This window comes from Acomys minous (assembly GCF_964271855.1).
Source record: "Acomys minous genome assembly, chromosome: 3".
NCBI classification, from domain to species: domain Eukaryota; kingdom Metazoa; phylum Chordata; class Mammalia; order Rodentia; family Muridae; genus Acomys; species Acomys minous.
The window spans coordinates 56,323,526-56,350,497 of NC_140485.1; the positions used below are offsets into that span (position 1 = coordinate 56,323,526).

Below are 26,972 nucleotides of genomic sequence, written 5' to 3' on the forward strand. Positions count from 1 at the left end.
GATGCTGTCGTTTTTCCATTGAATGGATTTGGCTTCTTTGTCGAAAATCAGGTGAGCAAATGTGTGTGGATTCATCTCTGGGTCTTCAGTTCGATTCCATTGATCCACTAGCCTATTGCTGTGCCAGTACCATGCTGTTTTAATTACTGTTGCTCTATAGTACAACTTGAGATCAGGTATGGAAATTCCTCCAGCGGATCTTTTATTGTATAGGATTGTTTTTGCTATTCTGGGCTTTTTGTTTCTCCATATGAAGTTGAGAATTGTTCTTTCAATATCTTCAAAATATTTAGTAGGTATTCTGATAGGGATTGCATTGAATCTGTAAATTGCTTTTGGTAAGATGGCCATTTTTACTATGTTGATTCTTCCAATCCACGAACAAGGTAGATCCCGCCATCTTCTGATGTCATTTTCAATCTCTTTCTTCAGAGGTTTAAAGTTTTTTTCAAATAAATCCTTCACTTGCTTGGTTAGGGTTATTCCTAGATATTTTATATTGCTTGTGGCTATCGTGAAGGGAGTAATTTTTCTAATTTCTTCCTCTGCCTGTTTGTCATTTGTATATAGGAAAGCTACTGACTTTTTTGAGTTTATTTTGTATCCTGCCAATTTGCTGAAGGTGTTTATCAGCTGTATGAGTTCTCTGGTGGAATTCTGGGGGTCACTTATATACACTATCATATCATCTGCAAATAGGGATAATTTTACTTCTTCCTTTCCCATTTGGATCCCCTTGATCTCCTTTTGATGTCTTATTGCTCTGGCTAGAACTTCAAGAACTATATTAAAGAGATATGGGGAAAGTGGGCAGCCTTGTCTGGTCCCTGATTTTAGAGGGATTTCCTTGAGTATCTCTCCATTTAATTTAATGTTGGCTATTGGTTTGCTGTATATAGCCTTTATTGTGTTTAGAAAAGTGCCTTGTATTCCCGATCTCTCCAGAACTTTAAACATAAATGGGTGTTGGATTTTGTCAAACACTTTTTCTGCATCTAAAGAGATGATCATATGGTTTTTCTCTTTCAGTTTGTTTATATGGTGGATTACATTGATGGATTTCCGTATGTTAAACCATCCCTGCATTCCTGGAATGAAGCCTACCTGGTCATGGTGAATGATGTCTTTGATATGCTGTTGTATTCGCTTTGCGAGTATTTTGTTGAGTATTTTTGCATCAATGTTCATAAGAGAAATTGGTCTGAAATTCTCTTTTTTTGTTGGGTCTTTGTGGGGTTTAGGTATCAATGTGACTGTGGCCTCATAGAAGGAGTTTGGTAATATTCCGTCCATTTCTATCTTTCGGAATAGCTTGAATAGTATCGGTATTAGCTCCTCTTTGAAGGACTGGTAGAATTCTGCGCTGAAACCATCTGGCCCTGGGCTTTTTTTAAAATCTCATTGCTGTTACACTATCTAATATCTCTAGATAATTCCCTTAGAAGAGATACTTCAAGATGAAGCACCAAATTCTGCCTAAAAAATGACTAGCTTGGAGGCAGGCAAAGTCAACATCCAAACTCTGCCAAGACAGGGTAAGCAGGTCCTCAATATTTCCCGCATCACAGATACGTCTGTCAGATATATTGGGCCAGAAGGCTGAAGATGCTCCAATGGTATAGTTTTGGGTGAATGTTCAGGCAGCAAACTGTCATTTTTTTCATTTTGGAAGCTGCTAATCTGCACTTCCAGTTTAATCAGGTAATTAGGTTGTATTCCTTCTCGAGTCTCTGATGGGGTTAAAGACCACATAGTTTAGTCTTACAATTAAGATTAGTTATTTAGGGGTTAAGATGTTTTAGGTCTAAATAGATGTTGTAAGTTGATAGAAACAAGATATGATAGATATTGATTTACACTCAAAATTTTAGATGTATCAAGATAGGAAAGATTTTTTTCCAAGATTGCTAAATACAAACAGCCAAAACACTATAAACGTAACATTTATATGATTCCTTGATTGTTTTGTGGTTCTTCTTGATGTGTGTAGTGTATTTTATTTATGTGTAATAATATAAATGTATATGTAAAAAAGAAATTTAATAAAAATAAAATATTATCACATCTCCTGAAAAAAAAATGAAGCACCAAAATACTAATTGGAACATGAAGAAGCATGAAACAATAAATAATTATACATATCCATACCAATCAGCTATGTTGTGAGATGCACAGCTGACTGTTTGCTATCTTACTTCATTACATCTCTACCAGAGAGATGAAAATACTGCTCTGAATACACATATGATGTTAGGGGTTTAATGTTTCTTATACTCTCTTTTATTAAGCATTTTAACATTAACATTGTTAAAATGCATTGACAAAACAGGGCACACATTAGGGGCCCATCTTCTGTGTTTGCACTTGTGCTCAGGAGGATGACACACGAGAATAAATAACTCAAATGTAGCCTTGACTAATTACTGACATCCGAGCCAGGCTGGGTAACAACATCTCACCATAACTTGTGAAAATACGAAAACAGAAACCCACCTCCAGGCTTTATCGCATTGATTACATCTGTAGAGTTTCTCTCCAATATGCGTTCTCTCATGTATTCAAAGATGACTGTGACATGCAAATATTGGGAACAAGAAAAAAAAAAACAAGAAAACAACCAACAAAACAAAACTTGTCTTACGTACTGCCTTTTTGTTATCAGTCTCTGTCTTAAGAGTTTCTATTGGTGCAATGAAATAACATGACCAAAAGGCAAGTTGGGAGGAAAGGGTTTATTCAGCTTACATTTCCACATCATAGTCCATCACTGGGGAAGTCAGGACAGGAACTCATGTAGGGCAGGAACCTGGAGGCAGGAGCTGATGCAGAGGCCGTGGAAGGGTGCTGCTTGCTGGCTTGCTTCCCATGGGTTGCTCAGCTTGCTCTCTTATAGACTACCAGACCAGGGATGGCCCCACCCACAGTGGGCTGGGCCTCCCTTCATTGGTCACTAATTAAGAAAATGACTTACAGCTGGACCTCATGGAAGCATTTTCTCAACTGAGGCTTCTTCCTCTCTCACGACTCTAGCTTGTGTCAAGCGGACACACGAAACCAACCAATACAGCCTCCATTTCATCATCGTTTGAAACTAAGTTCAAGTTCCCAGGCCCTAGGGGAGCTGGCGACTTCCCAATAGCTCACCAGCTTCTGTTATTCATCTTTCGTCCCCGAAAACATATTGACTGTCCCTGACCACACTTCTCTTATTCATCTTTTGCTCCTCAAACATAATGCCTGTTCTAAGCACAAAAGACCAAATGGATATGGTTGGTTAGACTATAAACCTTACATTTTTGTATCAGTTGACATAGGTGAACTACATAAGGAAAGCCCCTGCTCTTAAATCCTGATTGATGGGGAAATGCAGCCGTTATAAGTTACAGTACATATGTTCGTAGTTGTCAAGCTTACAAGCACGGGAACATTCTGAATCAGGGTGGAGATGTGCCGCAGTTCAGCTCCTGGGTGTGTTCTGAGACCCTGATCAATCAGAAGTGGCTTGATTACAATAAGTTCTTGTCATTTTCATTGACCTGGCGTTTGAGCTGTGTTGGACTTTAGTAGACCCCACAACACAAGGGCTTTACCGCACTCTTTCATTCATAGAATTTCTCTCCAGTATGACTCCTTTCATGACGATGGCTTCACCATATTAAATGCACTCATAGGGTTTCTCTCCAGTATGAATTCTTTCATGCCTTTGAAAGTGACTGTGACATACAAAGGCCTTACCACATTCATTACATTCATAAGGTTTCTCTCCAGTATGTTTTCTCTTATGCCTTTGAAGATGGCTGCTGTGCAAAGGCTTTACCACATTGGATCACATTCATAGGGTTTCTCTCCAGTATGTGTTATTTTATGTATTTGGAGACTACTGTATTGTGTAAAGATTTTACCACATTGGTCACATTTATAGGGCCTCTCTCCAGCATGTGTTCTTTTATGTATTCTGAGGTTACCATGCTGTGCAAAGGCTTTACCACATTGGTTACATTCATAGGGTTTCTCTCCAGTATGTGTTCTTTTATGTATTCTGAGACTACTGTTATATGCAAAGACTTTACCACATTGGTTACATTCATAGGGTTTCTCTCCAGCATGTGTTATTTTATGTATTTGGAGACTACTGTATTGTGTAAAGGTTTTACCACATTGGTCACATTCATAGGGCTTCTCTCCAGTATGTGTTCTTTTATGTACACTGAGGTTACCATGCTGTGCAAAGGATTTACCACACTGGTTACACTCATAGGGTTTCTCTCCAGTATGTGTTCTTTTATGTATTCTAAGACTACTGTGCTGTGCAAAGTATTTACCACACTGGTTACATTCATAGGGTTTCTCTCCCGTATGTGTTCTTTCATGCTTTTGAAGATCACTATTATATGCAAAGGCTTTACCACACTGGTTACATTCATAGGGTTTCTCTCCAGTATGTGTTCTTTTATGTATTATGAGATTACTGTGATTTGCAAAGGCTTTACCACACTCTTTACATTCATAGGGTTTCTCTCCAGTATGTGTTCTTTCATGGTTTTGAAGATCCCTATTACATGCAAAGGCTTTGCCACACTGGTTACATTCATAGGGTTTCTCTCCAGCATGTGTTCTTTTATGTATTCTCAGAGTAGTATGACATGCAAAGGCTTTAACACAAAGGTTACATTTATAAGGTGTCTCACTTGTATGAATTCTTTCATGCCTATAAAGATGACTGTGATTTCCAAAGGCTTTACCACACTGATTACATTTATAGGGTTTCTCTCCTGTATGACTTCTTTTGTGACTATTAAGATGACCATAGCATCTAAAGGCTTTACCACATTGATTACACTCATAGGGTTTTTCTCCAGTATGTGTTCTTTTATGATATTGGAGACCATTGTGACTTGAAAAGATTTTACCACATTGGTTACATTCATAGGGTTTCTCTCCAGTATGTGTTCTTTTATGCTTTTGAAGATCACTGTTATATGCAAAGGCTTTACCACATTGGTTACATTCATAGGGTTTCTCTCCAGTATGTATTCTTTTATGCTTTTGAAGATCACTGTTATATGCAAAGGCTTTACCACATTGGTTACATTCATAGGGTTTTTCTCCAGTATGTGTTCTTTTATGCTTTTGAAGATCACTGTTATATGCAAAAGCTTTACCACATTGATGACACTCATGGGGTTTCTCTCCAGTATCTATTCTTTTATATTTTTGGTGACTACTGTGATGTGCAAAGGCTTCGCCATACTGAATACTTTCATAAGGTTTCTCTCCAGTATGATTTCTTTCCAGCCTTCGAGGATGCCTCTGATATGTGAAGGCTTTACCACATTGAGTATATTCAGAGGATTTCTCTCCAGTATTACTTCTTTTCAGTCTTTGAGGATGGCTCTGATATGTGAAGGCTTTACCACATTGAGTATATTCAGAGGATTTCTCTCCAGTATGACTTGTTTCATGCCTGCAAAGATAATTGGCACATTCATTACCCTGATGAATCATTTTATCTGTATGAATCAATTTTACAGTTTGGTCCAATGGCAAAGGGCAATCAGATCTTAAGATATTATCACTTCATTTACATTCATTGCATTCATCTTCATTATGGATTGTTTTGCATCTCTGAAGAGACCTGTGATGCTAAAAGCATTGATCACATGGTTCACATTTACTGCATCCTTTTTCTGTAAGAAGTTTTTCACATATTTGAAAAGAACTGGGAGAACTCAGAGCTTTACCACACTGATTGCATTCATAAATTTCTCTATACTGTGAGTTATACTATACTATATTTGCAAAGTGAACCAGGACAAGCAGAAGAATTTCCACATTCCTAGTACGCATAGGGCTTTCCAGAAGTGTGAATTTGTGAATGTTCCCAAAGAAGTTGGAAAACCAATTAAATGTAAGCTTTTGTCACATTCAGAAAGTCTACTCAAAGTGGAGATTGCTACATGTCTTCTAATTGTTCTGGAAGAGGGAGACGGGTATGTTGCTTTCAATATCCCTATGCTCACATGGCTTGTATCCATTGCGGCATATGATATATCTATTAAAAGAAGAATAACAAATGAAAGGGCTCCACTTTGCATTCATACAGTTCGATACTTTGTTCCTCACAGACATGTGGTCTAGAGAAAGGTTTCTCTACAACACCACTCTAAACTTAGTAATGTTACTACCAGTTTTACTATGGACTACTTGAGTATTAGAAGGCTTTGGACACATACTTATCACCTATTCAGTGTGTATTCCTTTTGCAATAGCAAAGTGGTATGAGACTAAACAGGTGGTTCCACAGCATAGTTTTAATGGGGCTATGATTCAATTGGTAATATATGTCAAGGCATTGTTTCCTTGTCTTCTTAAAGGAATGCCTTGTAAACAAAAAATCATATACCTGACATTGAAGCCCATGGTTTTGTGAGAATTTATCAATCATCAGGATACTTAAAGAAGTGCTATTCTTACACTGTTGCTTTTCTTTAAAACTTCCAGGACACATTAAAATTTCTTCAGAGGCATATTCCTATCAGCTTGCACATGAAAATTACCTTCTATGTCTTCTCCATCTTTGATAATGTTCTTCAATAGTGTGGTCTTCCCAAATGTAACCTAAAATACAGTACCAAAAAATGTATGATATATTATTGGAAATTGGGCAAAACTTAAGTTACTATCTTCAGTGAATCTTAGAACCATGCCTCATTTATTCACCTCATTCTTCCTTGTTCCCAGTTGGAATTCCAGAAAAGCATCAATAACAAAGAAACATTTGTCCCCTTATTTTAAAAACTGAAAGAAAATTCAGTCTTACCTACAACAGTGAGGTTCCGGTAGGTCTCCAGCATCACATCTTTGTAGAGACTCTTCTGGGAAGAATTCAGCAAAGCCCACTCTTCCCGAGTGAAGTTCACATGAACATCATCATAGGTCACTGCATCCTAAAATATCCCATACATGGTACAACAGAAAGCAGGATACTGACAACAGTGCAAATGTATGTTTCACTGACATATAATTCTGGTGTTTCTTCCACTTATTTACTGTCACAGTAGTTCTAATGTAATCACCAAGTCATTTTAGGAAACTGAATAATGAGGTTCACCTCTGTCATTTGTGAGCCCATTGAACAGGATACAGCTTTGCAAGTAAAGTGCCAGTTAACAGAATCAACATACAGAGATATACAGAGACAGAGAGACAGAGATAGAAACAGAGAGACAGAGAGACAGAGATAGAAACAGAGAGACAGAGAGATGAGAGTGAGAGGGAGAAAGAAATAAACAGTACTGCGTACACTTCAGAGAAATTGCATGAACAATTACTAACCACAGAAAGAAAGAAAGAATGAATGAATGAATAAATGAATGAAAGGAAGGAAGGAAGACAGAAAGAAAGAAAGAAAGAAAGAAAGAAAGAAAGAAAGATGGCAAGCTGGTTGTATTGGCTCATGCCTTTAATCCCAGCACTCAGGAGGCAGAGGCAGGTGTACCTCATTGGGCTGGATGCCAGCCTGGTCTATACAGTGAGTTCCAGGACAGCCAGAGGTACATATTAAGACCGTGACTCCCTTGCAAAAATCAGTAACTCAAACAAAAAAGAAAGAGCTCAGAGGTCTTTACTGAAGTTCCTACAAAGGATTATATATTCCTGAGTTCTGTATTCATCTTCAAGAAACCTGAAGTGCCCCCATTTTAAACTGAAACATCAGTAAGATCTTTCTCTTTTTAAGGCTTACTTATTTATTTTTTGTATAGGTGCTCTATCTACATGTACACTTAGATGCAAGAAGAAGGCTTCAAATCTCAGTATTGATGGTTGTGAGCCACGATGTAGTTGCTGGGAATTGAACACAGGAGCTCTGGCAGAGCAGACAATGCTCTTAACCACTGAGCCATCCCTCCAGCCCCCATCAATAAGACCTTACTTACGGGGAATGCATGTTTAAACAGTTACAAATGGACAGATGGAAATATCAGCAATGTAAATGTCTATCTTAAATAAGCAACACAGGGCAGGAGAGATGCCTTACCAGTTAAGAGCTCTTGATAGTCTTGCAAGTAATTGGGCTCAATTGCCAGTACTTAAATGGGAGCTCACAACTATTCATTATTCCAAGTTCAGGAGTTCTGAGGCCATCTTCTGGCTATTGTGAAGACCATGCACACATGACAAACATACGCCTGCATACAGGCAAAATACACATATTCATTCAACAAATAATTAAAAACAAACACAACAGGTGGGAAGAATGTCACACCCCTGCAATCTATGGCCCCAGAAGGCTCAGAGGCTACTAATATTATGAATACATGAAATCATGAGAAATAGAATATAGTCTCTGCAAAATTTCAAAATTGAAGATGTGGATGAAGATCAGCACAACAGCATATGTATGCCATGTACAAAAACTGACATTCCAGGCCCATCAGCCAATAATGTAAAAACAAAAAAGCCAGGCACGTTGGCCCACATCTAATCCCAGCAGTCTGGAGCCAGAGTCAGGTAGATCTCTAAGTTCAAACCCATCCTGGTGTACATACCTACTTGGAGGACAGCCAGGGCTAGACAGAGAAACTTTGTCTTAAAAAACACAAACCAAAAGCAACAAAATTAAAAAACATAAAGACATCGGGCTACCAAAAGAGTTTAGCGTCGAACAGCAATTCCTTCTACCGTATCTCACTTGAGTTAGGGATAATCGATAATGGTGAAGACAACCTGAGAAGGAAGCTGACTGAGCAGTTTCAGCAACAACACAGTAAACGCAAAGAACATGAAAAGGTTGAGTCCATAGACACTCAAGTCCCATCCCCCAATAAGGAATCTAGAAAGACTCCTCCCACAAAAGCTTCCATAAACTCCCTTTTTTAAAAAGCCACAAAAGAGAAACACGTGTTCAAAGACAGCATTCTATCTAGGAGGTTTTTTAGGTTTTCCAAGACATAGTTCCTCTGTGCAGCCTTGGCTGTCCTGAACTCACTTTGTAGACCAGGCTGGCCTCGAACTCACAGTGACCCGCCTGCCTCTGCCTACCAAGTGCTGGGATTAAAGGTGTGCGCCACCACAGCCGGCTGAGCTTTTTTTATTCAATCAACTATTTTCTGACTCTGGTCACTATAGGTTCCTGGTCATCCCATGATGAAAATCTATTTACTCTAAAATCAATGACCCTAATAGTCTGTGACAGCCCGTACACTGTTCAAATGTCCAAAGACTATTTTTGACACTCAAGACAATCTCTTGACTGCCAGATCTTGTAAAATCAGAATCTTGTAAAGTCAGAATATAACATATCTTTCCAACATACAGTGACACAGAATACCCCTTCTCGAGCAGAGCGGTGGTGGCGCACGCCTTTAATCCCAGCACTTGGGAGGCAGAGGCAGGTGGATTGCTGTGAGTTCAAGGCCAGCCTGGTCTACAAAGCAAGTCCAGGATAGCCAAGGCTAACACAGAGGAACCCTGTCTCGAAAAACCAAAAAAAAAAAAAAAAAAATACCCCTTCTCATTCCAGTAAACAGGAATGTGTACACTGTGAGGGAAATTTAGACCAAGGCAAGAAACCCAGCACAGCAAACACCAAATGCAGCAGCTCTGCCTCAGACAACATGGGGCTTCAGTTTCAAAGGGCTTAGATGGCCCCATTCCTGCAACTTCTCACACATCCTTCAGTGTGGTTACTTCCACTCCCTGCACGCATCTCTCCACGGCAGATTTCTCAATGGCTTAGGTATCACAACATCTTGCGGTCTCAAAATGCAAAGGTATCACAACATCTTTCAGTCTCAAAATGCAACTCAGGCTTCATCCTCACAACTTCGACGCAATGAACTCTCACAGTATCCTCACTTGGAGTTCTGACTCTACCAAACATAGATGGCTTGGACCAGTGCTGAACTGAAACCTCAGAGGAAGAACCTGTGACCTTGAATTTTGCATCTTTCTTGTTTCCATAATCACCACAATATGGGTGATCCTGTCAGTTCGGCTTATAAATTGGGATGGATCCCGCCACATTTGGGCCATGGTTGTAGCAGGTTTTGTATGGAGTTCCTTCCTGGGAACCAGGAATCACTTTGCATACTCTTTCCATTAACGTGAGGCTCAGCAGAAGGGAGTGTTACCCTTAGGGCCCCTTGTTAGGCCTGGTAGTGCAGGCCTTTAATCCCAGCACTCTAGGAGACAGAGTGAGTCCAGGACAGGCAGGGCTGTTACACAAAGAAACCCTGTCTGGCAGGGGGAGGGCAGAAACCCCTGCCTCTACTTCAGCATTTGAGTGCCATCCGAAACTACCTACTGCTGCTTTTCTCTACAAACCACGCTCTTTGCGTTTATTTCTGCCCGTGTTGTTGCTTTTCTTCCCTGTAGTCCTGAGTGAGTCGCCTGTAATAACCATTCAAAGGATTCAATACTCCATCTATGAAACCAGCCCATTATTTTTTTTTTTTAATTCTGCCTTACTTAATTTCTCAGGGCATGAGCAGAGTAAAAAAGATTTTGGATTTGGGGAAACACCACACAAATGACCTCCAACTAAATTTTCCACAAAGTCTATTTCCTGCTGAACTCCTGTGGCCCTGACTTCCTTTGTAAGCTACCTACTCTTAACACCATGACCTTCCAGGTCCTGCCTGAACAGCCGACTCAGCTCTGTGGACAGCTTTCTGTGCCTTCTGCCATCTCACTTGCTGATATTTTCCACATTCCTCCAAAAGAGAACTTCCTAGGTTTTGTCCAGCAGCAAAATCGCTTTTTGCATACCATGTTTTGTTTGTTTGTTTAGTTTTAACTTGCTTGGGTGCTGCTGTGGTTAAATCCTCCAATCAAGAGCATCTCAGGTAGCAAATGGGAGTTTTGGATGGTTCTGTCAGATCACAGTTTCATCATTTTGGGAGCTTAGAAAATGAGGAAAAGCCCATGGACAAACACTGTTGCCTGGCTTGCTCTCCTGCTTGGTCACTGTCTCATGCTCATCTCTTATCCAGCCCAGGCCCACTTGCTCAGGGACATCACCACCCTCAGTGGACGAGCCTTCTCAAGTCAACCGTCAGTCAGCACAATCTCTAACAGACATAGCAACCAGCCATTCTAAAGAGAGCACACCCTCAATTGAGGCGCCCTCAGATGACTGGGATTACAGGCGTGTGCCACTGCGCCCAGCAACATTTCAAAAACTAAACAGAGAAATGTTCCAGCTAACTGACATAATAAATGAAATGAAGCCAACTGATATTTACAGAACATTCCACCCAAGCACAATACACTATGCCCTCTTCTCAACAACTCACGGAACTTTCTTCAGAATTGATGACATACTTGAACGCAGTACAAGCCTCAACAGAAAATGGACATAATCCCTGCATCCAATCAGACCACTGTGGATTAAAGCTGCACATCATCAGCAACAGAAAGCTTTAAAACTCATGGAAACTGCACAACTCTTTACTGACTAAAAATGGTCAGGACAAAAATAAATAAAAAATTAAGCCAGACAGGTGTGGTGCATGCCTTTAATCCCAGCATTCAGGAAGCAGAGGCAGGTGATCTGTGTGAGTTTGAGGCCAGCCTGGATTACACAGTGAGCTCCAGGACAGCCAGGGCTACACAGAGAAACTCTGTCTCGAAAAACCAAAAAATAAATAAAATGATTACATTAAAAATAAAAACCTGTACTCTACCAAATTGGAAAATCTAAAAGAAATGGATAATTTAATTGAGAGGTACCACTTACCAAAGTTAAATCAATATTGGATAAACAATTTAAGTAGACCTATAATCACTAGTGAAATAGAAGACGTCATTAAAGGACTCCCAAACAAAAAACCCCAGGGCTAGATGGTTTTAATGCAGAAATGCAGAAGACTTAACACCAATACTGCTCAAAGTATTCTACAAAATAGAAACAGAAAGAACATAACCCAGTTCATTTAATGAAGCCACAGTTCCCTTGATACTCAAAGAATATAAATACTCAACAAAAAAGAATATTCCCTCATGAACATAGATGTTAAAATACTCAATAAGATATTTGCAAACTTAATCAAAGAACAGATTAAAAATATCACACACAATGTTTGAGTAGGCACCATCCCAGAGATGCAGGGATGGACGGTTCAACTTACAAAAATCAGTAAATGTAATTCACCATATAAATAAACTGACAGGAAAAAAAAGGAAAATACACAGGATCATCTCATTAGACACATACCAAGCCTTTAACAAAATCCAACACCAATTCATGGAAGTCTTGGAAGGATTAGGGATACAAGGGACATACCTAAATATAATAAAGGAAATTTACAGCAAGCCAATAGCCAACATCAGAGTAAATGGAGAAAAACTCAAAACAATTCCACTAAAACCAGGAACAAGACAAGCCTGTCCACTCTCTCCGTATCTACTCAATACTGTATTCGGAGCTCTAGCTAGAGCAATAAGACAACTGAAAAATATCAAGGGGATATAACTTGGAAAGAATGAAATCAATATGTGCTAATTGGTAGATGGCATGATAGCATACAAAATGCCACTATCAAATTTCTACAGCTAATAAGCACTTTCAGGAAGGCCACTGGATCCAAGATTAACTTTAAAAAAAAAAATCAGTAGCTCTCCTATATAAAAATGACAAAGAGACTGAGAAAGCAACTGGGCAGACAAAACCCTTCACAATATACTCAAATAATATAAAATATGTTGGATTAAGTCTAAAGAAGCAAATGAAAGACTTGTATGATAAAGACTTCAAGTCTTGGGGCTGGAGAGATGGCTCAGCGGTTAAGAGTATAGGCTGCTCATCCAAAGGTCCTGAGTTCAATTCCCAGCATCCATGTTGTGGCTCACAACCATCTGTAATGGAATCTGATGCCCTATTCTATCTGATGCTCTCTTCTGCCATACAGGCATACATGCAATAGTGTTTATATACACATAAATAAATAGATTTTTTTAAAACCCTCATCTTTGAAGGAAAAACTTGAAAAATATATTAGAAGATGTAAAATCTCTTATGCTCATGGCTCAGTAGAAACACAGTAAAAACAGCCATCCTACCAAAACCAATCTATAGATTTAACATAGTCCCCATCAAAATTCCAACAAAATTGTTTACACACCATGAAATAAAATTCCCACCTCATAAGGTAAACTTAGGTTAACTAAAACAACCCTGACCAATAAAAGAACTACATGATGTTGGTATAAAAACACACACATTGATCAATGGAATCGTACTTATACCCAGACATAATTTCACCCACATATGGACACCTGATTTTTGATAAGGAGTCCAGAAATACACGATGGAAAACAGACAGTGCCTTCAACAAATGATGCTGGCTAAACTATCTCTGCAAATAGATCCACATTCATCACCCTGCACAAAACTCAAGTCCAAGTGGATCAAAGACCTCAAAATAAAAACCAGACACACTACACTGATAGAAGAGAAAGTGGGGAGCAGCCCTGAATGTACTGACACAGGAGACAACCTTCAATAGTGCAGGCACTAAAATCAACAGCTAACAAATGGGACTCCATGAAGCTGAAACGCTTCTGTCAGGCAAAAAATACAGTCAAGTGCACAAGGAGACAGCCTAAGGAACGGGAAAAGATGTTTACCAACTCTACAACCAATAGACATCTAATATACAAAATGTATAAGGAACAAAAAATTGAATTATAAATAGGGTACAGATCTAAATAGAGAATTCTCAAGTCTTTCCTTCTCCTGTGGGAGCAGCCAGGTTGAGAGGAACACAGCTCTCCTGTCCCTGTCATGGCTTGTGCCCGTCCCCTCATATTGCTGTACTCTGAAAGGGGGAGGCATCTGGCAAGAATGTCACATTGCCAGCTGTGTTCAAAGCTCTATTCTGCAAGATCTCATGAACTTTGTTCACACCAACTTGAGGAAAAACAAAAGACAGTCCTATGCTGCCAGTGAATTAGCAGGCCATTAGACCAGTGCTGAGTCTTCGGGTACTGGCAGAGCCGTGGCTCGAATTCAAGGTAGTGGGACCCATCATTCTGGCCAGGAAATATGTGCCGTGGGGCCACATGTTTGTACCAACTAAAATCTGGCATCATTGGCACTGCATAATGAACACAACCCAAAAATGACATGCCATCTGTTCTGCTCTGGTGGCCTCAGCCTTACCAGCTTTGGTAATGTCTATTTTTCTTTTTTTGTTGTTGTTGTTGGGGTTTTTGTTTGTTTGTTTGTTTGTTGTTTTGTTTTGTTTTGTTTCTCTTTGTAGCCTTGGCTGTCCTGGACTCTCTCTGTAGAGTAGGCTGGCCTTGAACTCACAGAGATATGCCTGCCTCTGCCTCCTGAGTGCTGGGATTAAAGACATGCTCCAGCACCACCTAGTTTTTGGTAATGTCTAAAGGTCATCCTATTGGGGAAGTTTGGAGCTGCCTTTGGTGATTGAAGACAGGGTTGAAGGTTACAAGAAGATCAAGGAGGCATTCAGCTGCTTAAGAAACTTAAAAGTTAGAATGACATCAAAAATGTCTATGCCGCTCAACGAATGAGAGCAGGCAAGGGAAAATTGAGAAACTGACAGCATATCCAGTGCAGGGACCCTGCATCACCCATGATGAAGATACTGGTACCACCAAGGCCTCCAGGAGCATCCCTGGTATTACTCTGCTTAATGGAAGCAAGCTGAACATTTTGAAACATGGCTCCTGGTGGGCATGCGGGGCGTTTCTGCATTTGGACTGAAAGTGCTTTCCAGAAATTAGATGAGTCATAGAGCACTTGGCCTAAGGCTGCTTCCCTCAAGGGTAACTCTAACCTTCCCTCGCACAAGATGATGAGCAGAGACCTTAGCAGAACCTTCAAAAGTCCAGAGAGCTAAAGAGCTCTCCGAGAACCACGCAAGAAGATTCAGCGTAGAGTCTTGAGGAGGAATCCACTGGAGAACCTGAGAGTCACGTTGAAGCTGAACCCTTAGGCAAAGACTGCACACAGGGATATACCACTCTTCACCAGGCCAGAAACCACAAACTCCACGTGGGGAAACTGGCACCAGCAGCAGCAGCAGCACGGGCAGCCAAGTCGGAGGAGATTCTGCAGAAAAGGGGACTGCAGACAAGCAGCCTGCAGTAGGCAAGCAAGAAAAGAGGCCTAGAGATGTCATGAAGCTGGAAACTCTACAGAAGAGAAGGTTGCCCCTTCCATGAAACCAGCAGCCGAGTAGAACCCAGCAAAGAAGAAGCCGACCACAAAGAAAAAGCCAGCTGCATCAGCTCTTAACGTGTGTTTGATTCCATGTGGCAAATAGAGTCAAGTCTATTTGAATAAAAGCCTAATCTCTAACAGGCCTGGCTAGCACGCTGCTTATCTGTTGGGTATTTTAGAGGCAGTCCGCCCTCAGCTAAAGTCTACTTGGTGTCACTTCGTGTTCCCTAAGCATTGGTAAGTCATTTACATCATCAGTTCTACTCTTTCACATCACAGCTTAACATTGGAGCGCTACTCAACACACGAGCACAGATGCAGGCCCCACAGTGACGTTATTCAGAGCTCACTGCCGGGTCCACGGAGCGACAAGGACTAAATGAGACCTCACAGGTGGCCTTATGTGGCCACCACTTACCACCCAGCTCCAGGGTGGGCTGCCTGCTACTCCCGGTTGTGGGCAGTGACCCTGAACTCACTATGTCGAGTCGTCAGAGCTTGCCTCAACTCCCCTCACAGCACCCAGCTGCAGCATTTAGAGTACCACACAGCAAGCATTCAAGCAGGCTCAGCTACAGGGAACCTGCAGCACCTCACCAGGAAGAACCCACCTCTGCACATGACCGACAGGTCCACCTGGAGGCCCTGATTGGCCAGTGAGTCTTGAGTGACATGAACACCTCCCAGAATATTAGGGTGTGCTGAAAGGGACACAGCATAGTGGGTCCTGTCCCAGACCTTTTCCAGATCTGCAGAGAAAGTGATTAAACACTCCTCCAGGGTCATTGCCTCTCTAACATTCCCCCCTTCTAAACAATACTAACCTTCATTTTTGTCTCTTGCTTCAAACTCTGACCTTGTCGGGCATGGTGGCCAATGCCTTTTAATCTCACCTCACCATTCATCAACTGCCCTAACTCTGGCATTGTACAACCCCCCCACCATTTTCATATCTTTGGCATGGCAAACTGTTTCAAGCATCTGGGACACGTTCTGTAGGAACGCTACTTTCCCTAGACAGCAACAAAACTATAGTCCCTGAGACTTCATCTCAGCCCCAGTGCATGACTGCTTCTAACGCCTTGATTCTTTGTGGTGCTCAGGTTACCATCGTCTACCTGCTGGTTGGTCAGGAGTTTGCACACTGGTGCTTCTCTTCCCCGAGCTGGGGGTAAAACATGCAGAAGAGCCCTTAACAATCCCAGTTGTGGACTCAGCAGCTGCCCATCTTATGGGTAATTGAAATCTTGCTTCTTCTGGCTACTGCAGAAATCACTGTAGGTATCGGAACTGGGACAGCAGGACTGGCCACTTCGTTAACCTTATAGTTACGAATGGTAACCAATACCAACTCTTCAGGGGCAAATTGATTCTTTGGCAGCTGTGGTACTCCAAAATCAACAAGAGCTAGACCCCCTTACAGCTTAAAAAAAAAAAAGGTGGCCTTTGCCTCTTCCTCCAAGAAGAATGCTGCTTTTATGTCACCCAGTCAGATACAGTAAAAGATAAGATTCAACAGCTTCAAGCTGACCTCCAAAGCGAAGGGAACTATGCAATCCCTATAACCCTGGGCCTTTGATAATCTCCTACGGAAATGGATTCCACCTCTCCTGACCCCTCTCCTGCTCACTTTCTTATCCCCCCTTTACTATTGGCACCCTGCTTTATTAACTTCCTCTCTACATTCTTAAAACACCGAACCCAAAAGATGTTTAACCAAACCATTAGTCAGTTATTTTTGTGGGATTATCAGCCCCTGGCCACAGAACCAGATGCTAACAATTATTCACTATGCCCTCGTGGTGAACAGAGCGACACCCTGAGAGAGACAATGTCCCTAAACGGCAGGAAACAGCCTGATGAGCATGAACTTCACCCATGTCCCCTCTGTTCACCATCACCCCTTCCCAGTTCCTCTTTTCTTTCTTTCTTTTTTTTTTTTTTTGTGTGTGTGTGTTACTGTTACTGCTGCTGCTGCTGCTGCTGCAGATGCTGTTGCTGTTGTTGTTTTTCGATACAGAGTTTCTCTGTGTCGCCTTGGATGTCCTGGACTCGAACTCACAGTGATCCAGCTGCCTCTGTCTCTGAACTGCTGGGATTAAAGGTGTGCGCCACCACGCCTGGCTCCTCGAGGTTTTTGGGGTTTTGTTTTTTACTAATAACCCAAAGTGAGGAATGTTAACATCAGGCATCTCTGTGGCCAACTGCAAGGGACTTACAATGGAGCAACAGGCATCTAGAGGCCATCCCCAGAGACTCAGCAACAGCAGAAGGTGCCATCACCAGCTGCCTAAATTGGAAAGTTCCCTACACCAGGTGCGCTCTTCTGTGCATGCGCTGGGGTCGCGCGGTATAATGGGACTCGTCCCCTCCGCCCCGCTCCTTCCTTCTCCCCAGGGACAGTCTCTGTAACTTCCTTTCCCAGTAAAACCTCTCATATGGGCCTGAAGAATGGTGTGACTTGTGTGTCCATCACATAGCGGCGCTGCACAATCCCAACACTCTACAAGTGTGGCATCCTGCAAAGGATGTTTCTACACACGAGCCCGTACTGCAAATGCTTTGCACAGCTGCAGCCACTTTGATGAAGTTATTCAGAGCCCCCTGCGAGATCCAGGGAGTGACTAGGACTAAAAGACACCTCACAGGTGGCCGCCACTTACCACCCAGCTCCAGGGTGGACCGCCTGCTACTCCCCGTAGTGCGAAGTGACCCCTGTGCTCACCATGTCTCAACTTCGAAGCTCGCGGGAACTACCTTCACAGAAACCAGCTCCGCACACTGCACAGTTACACGGCACCCGCAACTTGGCTCCCGGAAGAACCCGCCTCCTTTTTTGACTGGCAGGTCTGCCTGAAGGTCCTGATTGGCCAGTGAGTCTTGAGTGACATGAACACCACCCATAGCGTTAGAGTGTGCTGAAGGGACACAGCACCGAGTTCTTTGCCCAGGCTTCCAGTCCATGCCCAGACCTCTTGCAAATGTGCAGAGATTTCCACTGCACTGGCACTTGTGCCTGTCCTGTCCTCCAGTAGCCCGCCTTGCTGTCTGCCCACCCAGCCCCAGGAAGGACCCACCACTCCAGCTCCCGCTGCTCAGCCGTCCTCTCCCTTTTGTGAGCAGTGCTCCTGAGCTCACTAAGTAGCGACTTGGGAGGGTGTCTGAGCTCTGCTTACAGCACTCAGCGGGTTCTTCCCCTACTACCCGCTAGAATCAAGTCGGATAGTTTGCATAGTCCATTAGAGTCCATGCAACCTGCATGCAACCTGCAGTGGTTATCAATCTGTCCCACAAGTGGAACGGTGCCCAGGATATTAACAATTAAAGGGAGATTTTTAGGAAACAAGATTTTTGTTTTGTGGCTTCATGCTGGGTTCGGGCAAACTGCAGCTACTTTTCACCTGGTAAGTGTGATGCCACCCTGGGAGAAAAGCGGGGGAAACAGATGACAAACACTATGGAGTACTGTTGGTAGCCAGCACATCTTCCTCCGTAGGAAGAGGCGGGGCAGGGGAGCTGTGTAAAGGTTCTCTAGATGAACAGACCTGATAGAATAAATCTCTCTGTGTTTGAAGAAAGAGGACTTATTAAGATGTATCATGGGCTGTGGTCCACCTAGTCCAGCAATGGCTGTCTACCAATGGAAAGTTGAAGACTCCAGTAGTGGTTAGAGTTAAGGTCAGACAAGTCAGTGTTCATGCCTGCAAGTTCTTTTTCTCTCCTTACAGTAGGCATAAACCTCAGCAGGGGTATACCTGACGTGTGTCCTTGTGGGCTCCCATTGCTGCCGATATACCACATGGGAGATAAACTCAGCCTTGTAGATTTGGTCAAGTGTTCAACCACTTTGTCAAGACTTGTATTGTCAGTTTCTCTCCTGATCTGTTGTTGTTGTTGTTGTTGTTGTTGTTGTTGTTGTTGTTGTCAGTTACTCTCCCGATCAGTTGTTGTTGTTGTTGTGTGTTTGTTTTTATTCTTCCCTAATTTTGTTGAAATTTAGGCTGGGAAACTTCTTTAAGCACCTTGTCTAAGTTAGTTTCTGATGCTATCAATTTTATATTTCTTCTGGGTCATTGGACTGAGGTAAAGATAAATATAGATCTGGGGCATGGTGGCGCACGCCTTTAATCCCAACACAGGAAGGAAGAAGGAGGTGGATTGCTGTGAGTTCGAGGCCAGCCTGCTCTACAAATGAGTGCAGGACAGCCAAGGCTACACAGAGAAACCCTGTCTCAAAAACTCAAAACAAACAGAAAGGATAAACTTAGGATGAACCATTCACACCTTACTGCTGTTAATGGTGTTCGTGGGGCTGGATGGATGGCTCAGCCCCTAAGAGCGCTGGCTGCTCATCCATAGGACTAACTTTGATTCCCAATACCCAGGAGACAGCTCACAAATGTCTGTAGCTCCAATCACATCATGCACGGTTAGGCACTCTCTTCCCGTCGCCACGGATACCTGCCATGCACTTGGTGTACACAGTGGCAAAGCTTATGCACCTAAATTAAATCCATTTTAGTAAAAAAAGAAAAAATTAAATAACATACATGAAGAAAACCTTTTTACAATAGGGAATCACTTAGGTATGTGTCTTTTCACCATTTGCATATCTGGCGTCCCAGGAGGCAGGAAAAATGCATCAGATATCCTAACCTGGAAACAGAGGTAGTTCTGAGTCATCTGATGTTCACACTAGGAACCAAATTTGGGCACACAAGAGAAGCATTCCAGCGCCCAATACATCATCGTAATGAAATGGATGAAGGTGCTCCCTTACTCATCCTGTCTCCCATCACTTGAAGGTGATGAAGTCCCCGCTAGGTGGTTGTTGAAGGGTTCACTGGATTTCTATCCCTCTGTGAATGGACTCTCCAAATTGCTTCCTATTTTTCATTGTTAACATAGTTGTCTTAGTGTGAGTAAAAATAACAACAGGTTTGGTTGAAACCAGTCAGATTATATTAGGAAAGTCTCCATAATTTGAGATATACTCTTTTGTTTTAGGAGTCTTTTGAGACAGAGTACCTCTACATACATAGCCGTGGCTATCTTAGAACTTGCTATGTGATCAGCCGGGCGCGGTGGCGCACGCCTTTAATCCCAGCACTTGGGAAGCAGAGGCAGGCAGATTGCTGTGAGTTCAAGGCCAGCCTGGTCTACAAAGCGAGTCCAGGACAGCCAAGGCTACCCAAAGAGACCCTGTCTCCAAACGCAAAAAAAAAAAAAAAAAAAAAACTTGCTATGTTGGACCAAGCTGGCCTCAAACTCAGAAAGTTGGCTTACCGTTATCTCCCAGGTGCTGGGATTACAAGGATGCACCCTAAATTCCAACTGAGATATGTTTTTAAAGTGATCTATCTTTGGATCAGAGAATGAAGGAATAACATAAAATTTAGAAGGGAACCATCAATTTTTTATGAATAGTAATACTTATTGAAATTCTACAATAATTTAAACTGCAAAGTCATTTCATATGATCTCCATAATTGAATTATTTTCTTTGATTTGTTAATTCCATGCATTTAAAGATGTTTGAAGTGTGTTTATATGTATACACCTGTGCCGTGGGGGGAGGGGGGGGCAATGAGAGGACACTATATTGCTGTCTGTTATCTACTTCCCCTATGTGAGCTCTAGAGATGAACTCCAGGGAATGTTTGGTTCCAGTGACCTCGTTGGCCTTTCCTTGGGTTTACAAACTTTTTATTTATGTGCTGGTGTGTGAGTGTGCATATGCCACAGCCCACGTGTAGAAATTAGAGATAAATGTGTAGGAGTGATCTGGGTCTCCCGGAGATGGAACTCAGGTCATCAGGCTCAGCAGTGACCAACTTCACCCTCTGAGACAATTCTCTGGCATCACCTGTGGTTGTGAGAAAGTATAAGATCAAATCTCTAGTGCTACAGATAAACTAACACATGAAAAAAAAGATGGCAGGGTACCATTTTCATTTGCAAATATAGTTTATTATTCAAATCGTCCTGTTTTACACCATCCTTAGATGACAATATGTTCACAATCTGAAAAGAAGACAATATTTTACTGATTTAATGTTTCAACTAATCACATGTGAGCATCAGTGAGATGGATCAGCAGGAAATGTCTGTGGTGTACAAATATGGCAACCTGACCTTCAAACCATATAAAGATGGCCAAAAGTAGGTGCCACAAAATTGTCTTTCAGGCTCCACATATCTGTCATGGCCTAAAAGCCCAAAATTACAGTACACATACAGAAGGATTTTTAAAAAATAAATCTCATTGATGTTACATTATCTTGCATCTCTAGAGACTTCCCTTAGAAGACACACTTCAAGATGAAGTGACAAATGGTGACTAATGGAACGTGAGGAAGCATGGAACATCAAATAATATATACATATCCATACCATTCGAGCTATGTTGTGAGATAAACAGTTGATTGCTGATTATCCTACTTCATCATATCTCTACCAGATTGATGGAAATGCTGCTTTGGATACACATATGAGGTACTTAATGTATCTTATATATTGGGGGGGTTTTTTGTTGTTGTTGTTGTTGTTTTTGGGGGGTTTTTGTTTAGGTTTTTGTTTTATTTTTTGGTTTTTCAAGACAAGGTTTTTCTGTTTAGCCCTGGCTGTCCTGGACTCGCTTTGTAGACCAGGCTGGCCTCGAACTCACAACGATCCACCTGCCTCTGCCTCCCAAGTGCTGGGAGTACAGGTGTATGCCACCGTTCTGGCAACATTTCAATTCTTAACAGCTATGCCCCAAACAGAAGCGTACTCACGATTGTAAAAGAAACATTTCTGCAGCAAATCACACTTTGACCCTCAAGCACAGATAGTAAGAGGCGTCGGTATCTCACTCTCACCAATGGACAGGTCCTCCAGACAAAAACTAGATGGAGAAATGCTCCAGCTAACTGACATAATAAATGAAATGAAGCCAACTGATATTTACAGAACATTCCACCTAAGCACAATACACTATACCCTCTTCTCAGCAACTCATGGAACTTTCTCCAAAATTGACAATATGCTCGCACACAGTGCAAGTCTCCACAGACACAAGGAAATTGAGAAATCCTCTGCGTCCTGTCAGACCCTATGGATTAAAGCTGCCCATCAACCAGAAGCTTAAAAACTGATGGAAACTGAAACTCAAGAAATTAAACACCACAAAACCAAACAACCTAATTGTGAAATGGGGCTCAGAACTAAACAGAGAATTCTCAACAGAGGATTATCAAATGGCTGAGAAACACTTAAAGAAATGCTCGTCCTCGTTAGTCATCAGAGAAATGCAAATCGAAACGACACTGAGATTCCATCTTACACCCATCAGAATGGCTAAGATCAAAAACTCAAGTGACACTACATGTTGGCGAGGATGTGGAGAGAGAGGAACACTCCTTCATTGCTGGTGGGAATGCAAACTAGTACAACCACTTTGGAAAGCTATCTGGCGCTTTCTCAGAAAAATGGGAATAGGGCTTCCTCAAGACCCAGCTATCCCACTCCTTGGAATATACCCGGAAAATACCCTACCACACAATAGGAACATATGCTCAACCATGTTCATAGCTGCTTTATTCATAATAGCCAGAACATGGAAACAGCCTAAGTGTCCCTCAGTAGAAGAATGGACTAAGAAACTGTGGTACATTTACACTATGGAATACTACTCAGCTATTAAAAACAAGGAATTCCCAAAATTTGTGGACAAATAGATTGAACTAGAAATGATCATAATGAGTGAGTTCACCCAGAAGCAAAAAGAGATAAATGGTATATACTCACTGATATCGAGACACTAGTCCAAGGGATACATCCCATGAAAAACTTTACTTACCAGGAAAGTGGGTCAGAGGAGAGGGCATCCTATTGAGACTTTAGGTGAGAGTAGCATGGAAGAATGGGGAAATAGAAGGATCCACAGGGTCCTGGAAACCTACAAAAAGAACTTTATGACAGGCAGATCTGGGTCCTGGGGTCCTCCTCAAACTATGGCACCAGCCAAGGAGAATATAGGCAGTAAACTTCGAACCCCTACCCAGACCTAGCTGATGAACATGGTATTCTCCACCGTTGAGTGGAGAGTGAGATCTGACTCTCATACGAACTCTGGTGCCCCTTTTCTGACCACGTCCCCTGGATGGGGAGGCCTGACGGCACTCAGAGTAGGGATAGCAAGTTACCAAGAAGAGAATCGATATTCTAAGAGCACATATAGGGGGAGGAGGTCTCCCTCAATCACAGACATAGGGGAGGGGAGAAGGGGGGAAGTGGGAGGGAGGGAAGAATGGGAGGAAACAGGGGAAGGGCTAACAATTGAGATGCAATGTGAATAAATTAATTTTTAAAATGAAAAAGAAAAAATCTGATGGAAACTGAAAAACTCTCTACTAACTAAACAATGGTCAATACTGAAATAAAGAAAAATAATTAAGGACTTCCTCCATTTCACTGTATACAACCTTATCAGAACTTATGGGACACAATGAAAGTGGTGATAAGAGGACAGTTGATAGCACCAAGTGCATGCACGGAAAAAAAAAAATTGAGAAACCTCTTACTAGCAGCTTAACAGAACACCTGGAAGCTCTAGAGCAAAAAGAAGTAAGCACCTCTGAGGTAGAGAGATGACTCAGAGGCTGTTCTTCCAAAGGTCCTGAGTTCAAGCCCCAGCAGCCATCTATAGTGAGCTCTGGTGCCCTCTTCTGGCCTGTTGGCTTACATGCAAGCTGAATATTCTATAATAAGTTAAAAAAAAAAAAGTAAGCATATCTAAAAGGAGTAGACAGCAAGAAACTATTGAACTGAGTGTCAAAAATCTAAAATAGATAACAAAAGAGAATAATATGAAACAGGGTTGATTCTTTGCAAAAATCAACAAAATAGGCAAACTCTTATCCAAACTAAAAAACAAAGAATATGCCAATTTTTTAAATCAGAAAAAAAAAAGGGACCTAAAAACAGACAATGGGGAAATCCCAAGAATCATAAGGACATACCAAATAGAAAAATCTAAAAGAAATAGACAATTTAATTGAGAGCTGTCACTTAACAAAGTTAAATCAAGATCAGACAATTTAAGTAAACCTATAACCCTTAGTGAAGTAGAAGAACTCATTACAAGATTCTCAAACAAAACAAAAAAACAAAAAAACAAAATCCAGAGCTGGATGATTTTAGTGCAGAGTTCAATCAGAATTTCAAAGATGACGTTACCACCAATACTTCTCAAAGTGTTCTATAAAATAGAAACAGAAGGAACATTACACAATTCATTTTATGAAGCCACATCTATGATACCCAAAGCACTTAAATACTCAACAAACAAAGAATATTACAGACCAATTTCCCTCATGAACGTAGATGTTAAAGTACTCAATAAAATATTTGCAAACTTAATTAAAAACAGATTTTTAAAAAAGATCACACACAATGTTCAAGCAGGCTTCATCCCAGAAATGCAGGGATGGTTCAACATACAAAAATAAGTAAATGTAATTCACCATATAAATAAACTGACAGAACCCCCCACACACACACACACACAGAGAATCATCTCATTAGACACCTTTAACAAAATCCAACACCAATTCATGATAAAAAGTCTTAGAGAGATTAGGGATACAAGGGACATACCTAAACATAATAAAGGAAATTTACCGCAAACCAATAGCCAACATCAGAGTAAATGGAGAAAAACTCAAAACAATTCCACTAAAACCAGGAACAAGACAAGCCTGTCCACTCTCTCCATAGCTACTGAATACTGTATTCGGAGCTCTAGCTAGAGCAATAAGACAATGGGAAGAGATCAGGCAGATGTAATTTGGAAAGAAACAACTCACCATATGCTAATTGGCCAATGCCATGCTGGCATACATACATGACTCCGAAACTTCCACTATCAAACTCCTACAGGTGATAAACACTTCCAGGAAAGTGGCTGGATACAAGATTAACTAAAAAACAAAAACTCTGTAACCCTCCTGTTTAAAAAATGACAAATGGACTGAGAAAGAAGTCAGGCAGACAGCACCCTTCAGAGTACACTCAAATAATATAAACCATGCTGGAGTAACTCTTGAAAAATCAAGTAAAAGACTTGTGTGATGAAAACTTCAAGTCTTTGAAGGAAAAAAAAAACCTGAAGAATATATCAGAAAATGTAAAAATCTCTCATGTTCATGGATCAGTAGGATTAACACAGTAAAAACAGCCATCCTACCAAAACCAATCTACAGATTCAATTTAGTCCCTATCACAGTTCAACAAAATTGTTTACACGTCATGCAAGAAAATTCCCACCTCATATGATAAACTCAGGGTAACTAAACAAGCCTGAACAGTAAAAGTGCTGCATGGTATTGGTATAAAAGCACACACATTGATCACTGGAACGAGATTGAATACCCAGATGTCAGTCTACCCTCATATGGACACCTGATTTTTAACAGGGAGTCCAGAAACGCACAATGGAAAACAGACAGTCCCTTCAACAAGCGGTGCTGGTTAGACAGGCTGGCTGCATGTAGAAGAACTGCAAATAGGGGCTGGAGAGATGGCTCAGAGGTTAAGGGCACTGTCTGCTCTTCCAAAGGTCCCGAGTTCAATTCCCAGCAACCACATGGTGGCTCACAGCCATCTATAATGAGATCTGGTGCCCTTTTCTGGTGAGCAGGTGTACATACAAGCAGAACACTATATAAATAATAAATAAATCTTTAAAAAAAAAGAATTGCAAGTAGATCCACATTCATCACCCTGCACAAAACTCAAGTCCAAGTGGATCAAAGACCTCAAAATAAAAACCAGACACACTACACTGATAGAAGAGAAAGTGGGGAGCAGCCCTAAATGTACTGACACAGGAGACAACCTTCAACAGTGCAGGCACTAAAATCAACAGCTAACAAATGGGACTCCATGAGCTGAGAAGCTTCGTTCCCTTGATGTTTCTGAATTTGTGTCCTCTGTCTGCTGTGTGTGTGAGAACTGCGGCACTGATACATCTATCTGTCACATGACACATCATGATTGACAGGTAGCATTGGCTCCTGAGCAATCTACTTTCACAGTGTCATTTACTTGACTTTCAGCTAAGGCCTTTTGGCGTGGGATGAATATTCCAGAGGCATTTCTGTGCATCATATTTATAAGTTACATCTGTTTCTGCATGACTCTGAGCTAAGAACGCCCTTGTATGTCTCTGTATCACAGTGACCACGTTCAGAAGAGGATGTAACTGAACATGCTTAAGAGTATACGTGAATATCTCCAGACTTCCTGAGTGAAACGGCAGTGCTTCCTTTGTCGAAGGAAATCATTGCTTTAGAAAGGACTGCCTTGCTCTCCTTGCCTGCCCCAGGAAAGAAATCCTCAGATCTTCTGTCTTGGCTGCTGTATGGCTACTCTTGGTAGTCACACTGACTACATCTGGAGTTATCTAAAACCCAACCACCTCAATACTGTGGGGGATTTTTTTTCCTTAATTATAGATTTTCATGCAAGAAAACCCTTCCTGATCTGGATCTGTTGAGGTGATAAGATCCAGCTTTAATCTAGGCCACAGCTTCTGGTGGCAGCCTACATGCATAAAGGACACTGAAGGTGGTAGCTTTGCCCGCTTGCCTTACTCTGGCTAGCAAGTTCATTTTTTTAATTGCATCAGAGTCTACTTTTTTGGAATTCTGGTGTGTACTGAAGACCAGCTGAGACGTCCAGCCACATGGACTGAACCACTACTGGGTTCTTTAACTTTCCGTTGGAAATCAGCCAT

The 26,972-nt window shown here is 41.5% G+C and overlaps 1 protein-coding gene, 1 long non-coding RNA gene and 1 pseudogene across 3 annotated transcripts; 2 read left to right on the plus strand and 1 right to left on the minus strand.

Annotated features, from left to right (window-relative positions):
• Positions 1 to 1,391: 1,391 nt before the first annotated feature.
• On the minus strand, positions 1,392 to 18,044 carry LOC311595023 (uncharacterized protein). Its single transcript, XM_084777346.1, has 4 exons — positions 17,919 to 18,044; positions 6,821 to 6,947; positions 6,558 to 6,618; positions 1,392 to 5,464 (listed from the first exon to the last, which is right to left on the minus strand). The coding sequence occupies exons 1-4, from the start codon at positions 17,919 to 17,921 to the stop codon at positions 3,814 to 3,816; spliced, it is 1,842 nt and encodes a 613-aa protein (XP_084633472.1). The 5' UTR covers positions 17,922 to 18,044; the 3' UTR covers positions 1,392 to 3,813.
• On the plus strand, positions 9,836 to 15,548 carry LOC311593216 (large ribosomal subunit protein uL4-like; annotated as a pseudogene). The gene is made up of 3 exons: positions 9,836 to 9,848; positions 10,995 to 11,055; positions 14,397 to 15,548. The product of its transcript is annotated as a large ribosomal subunit protein uL4-like (transcript).
• Positions 18,045 to 18,168: 124 nt separating the features above from the next.
• Positions 18,169 to 26,972, plus strand: LOC311594027. Its single transcript, XR_014777910.1, has 3 exons — positions 18,169 to 18,597; positions 21,487 to 21,688; positions 26,414 to 26,972. It is a non-coding gene; the product is annotated as an uncharacterized lncRNA (long non-coding RNA).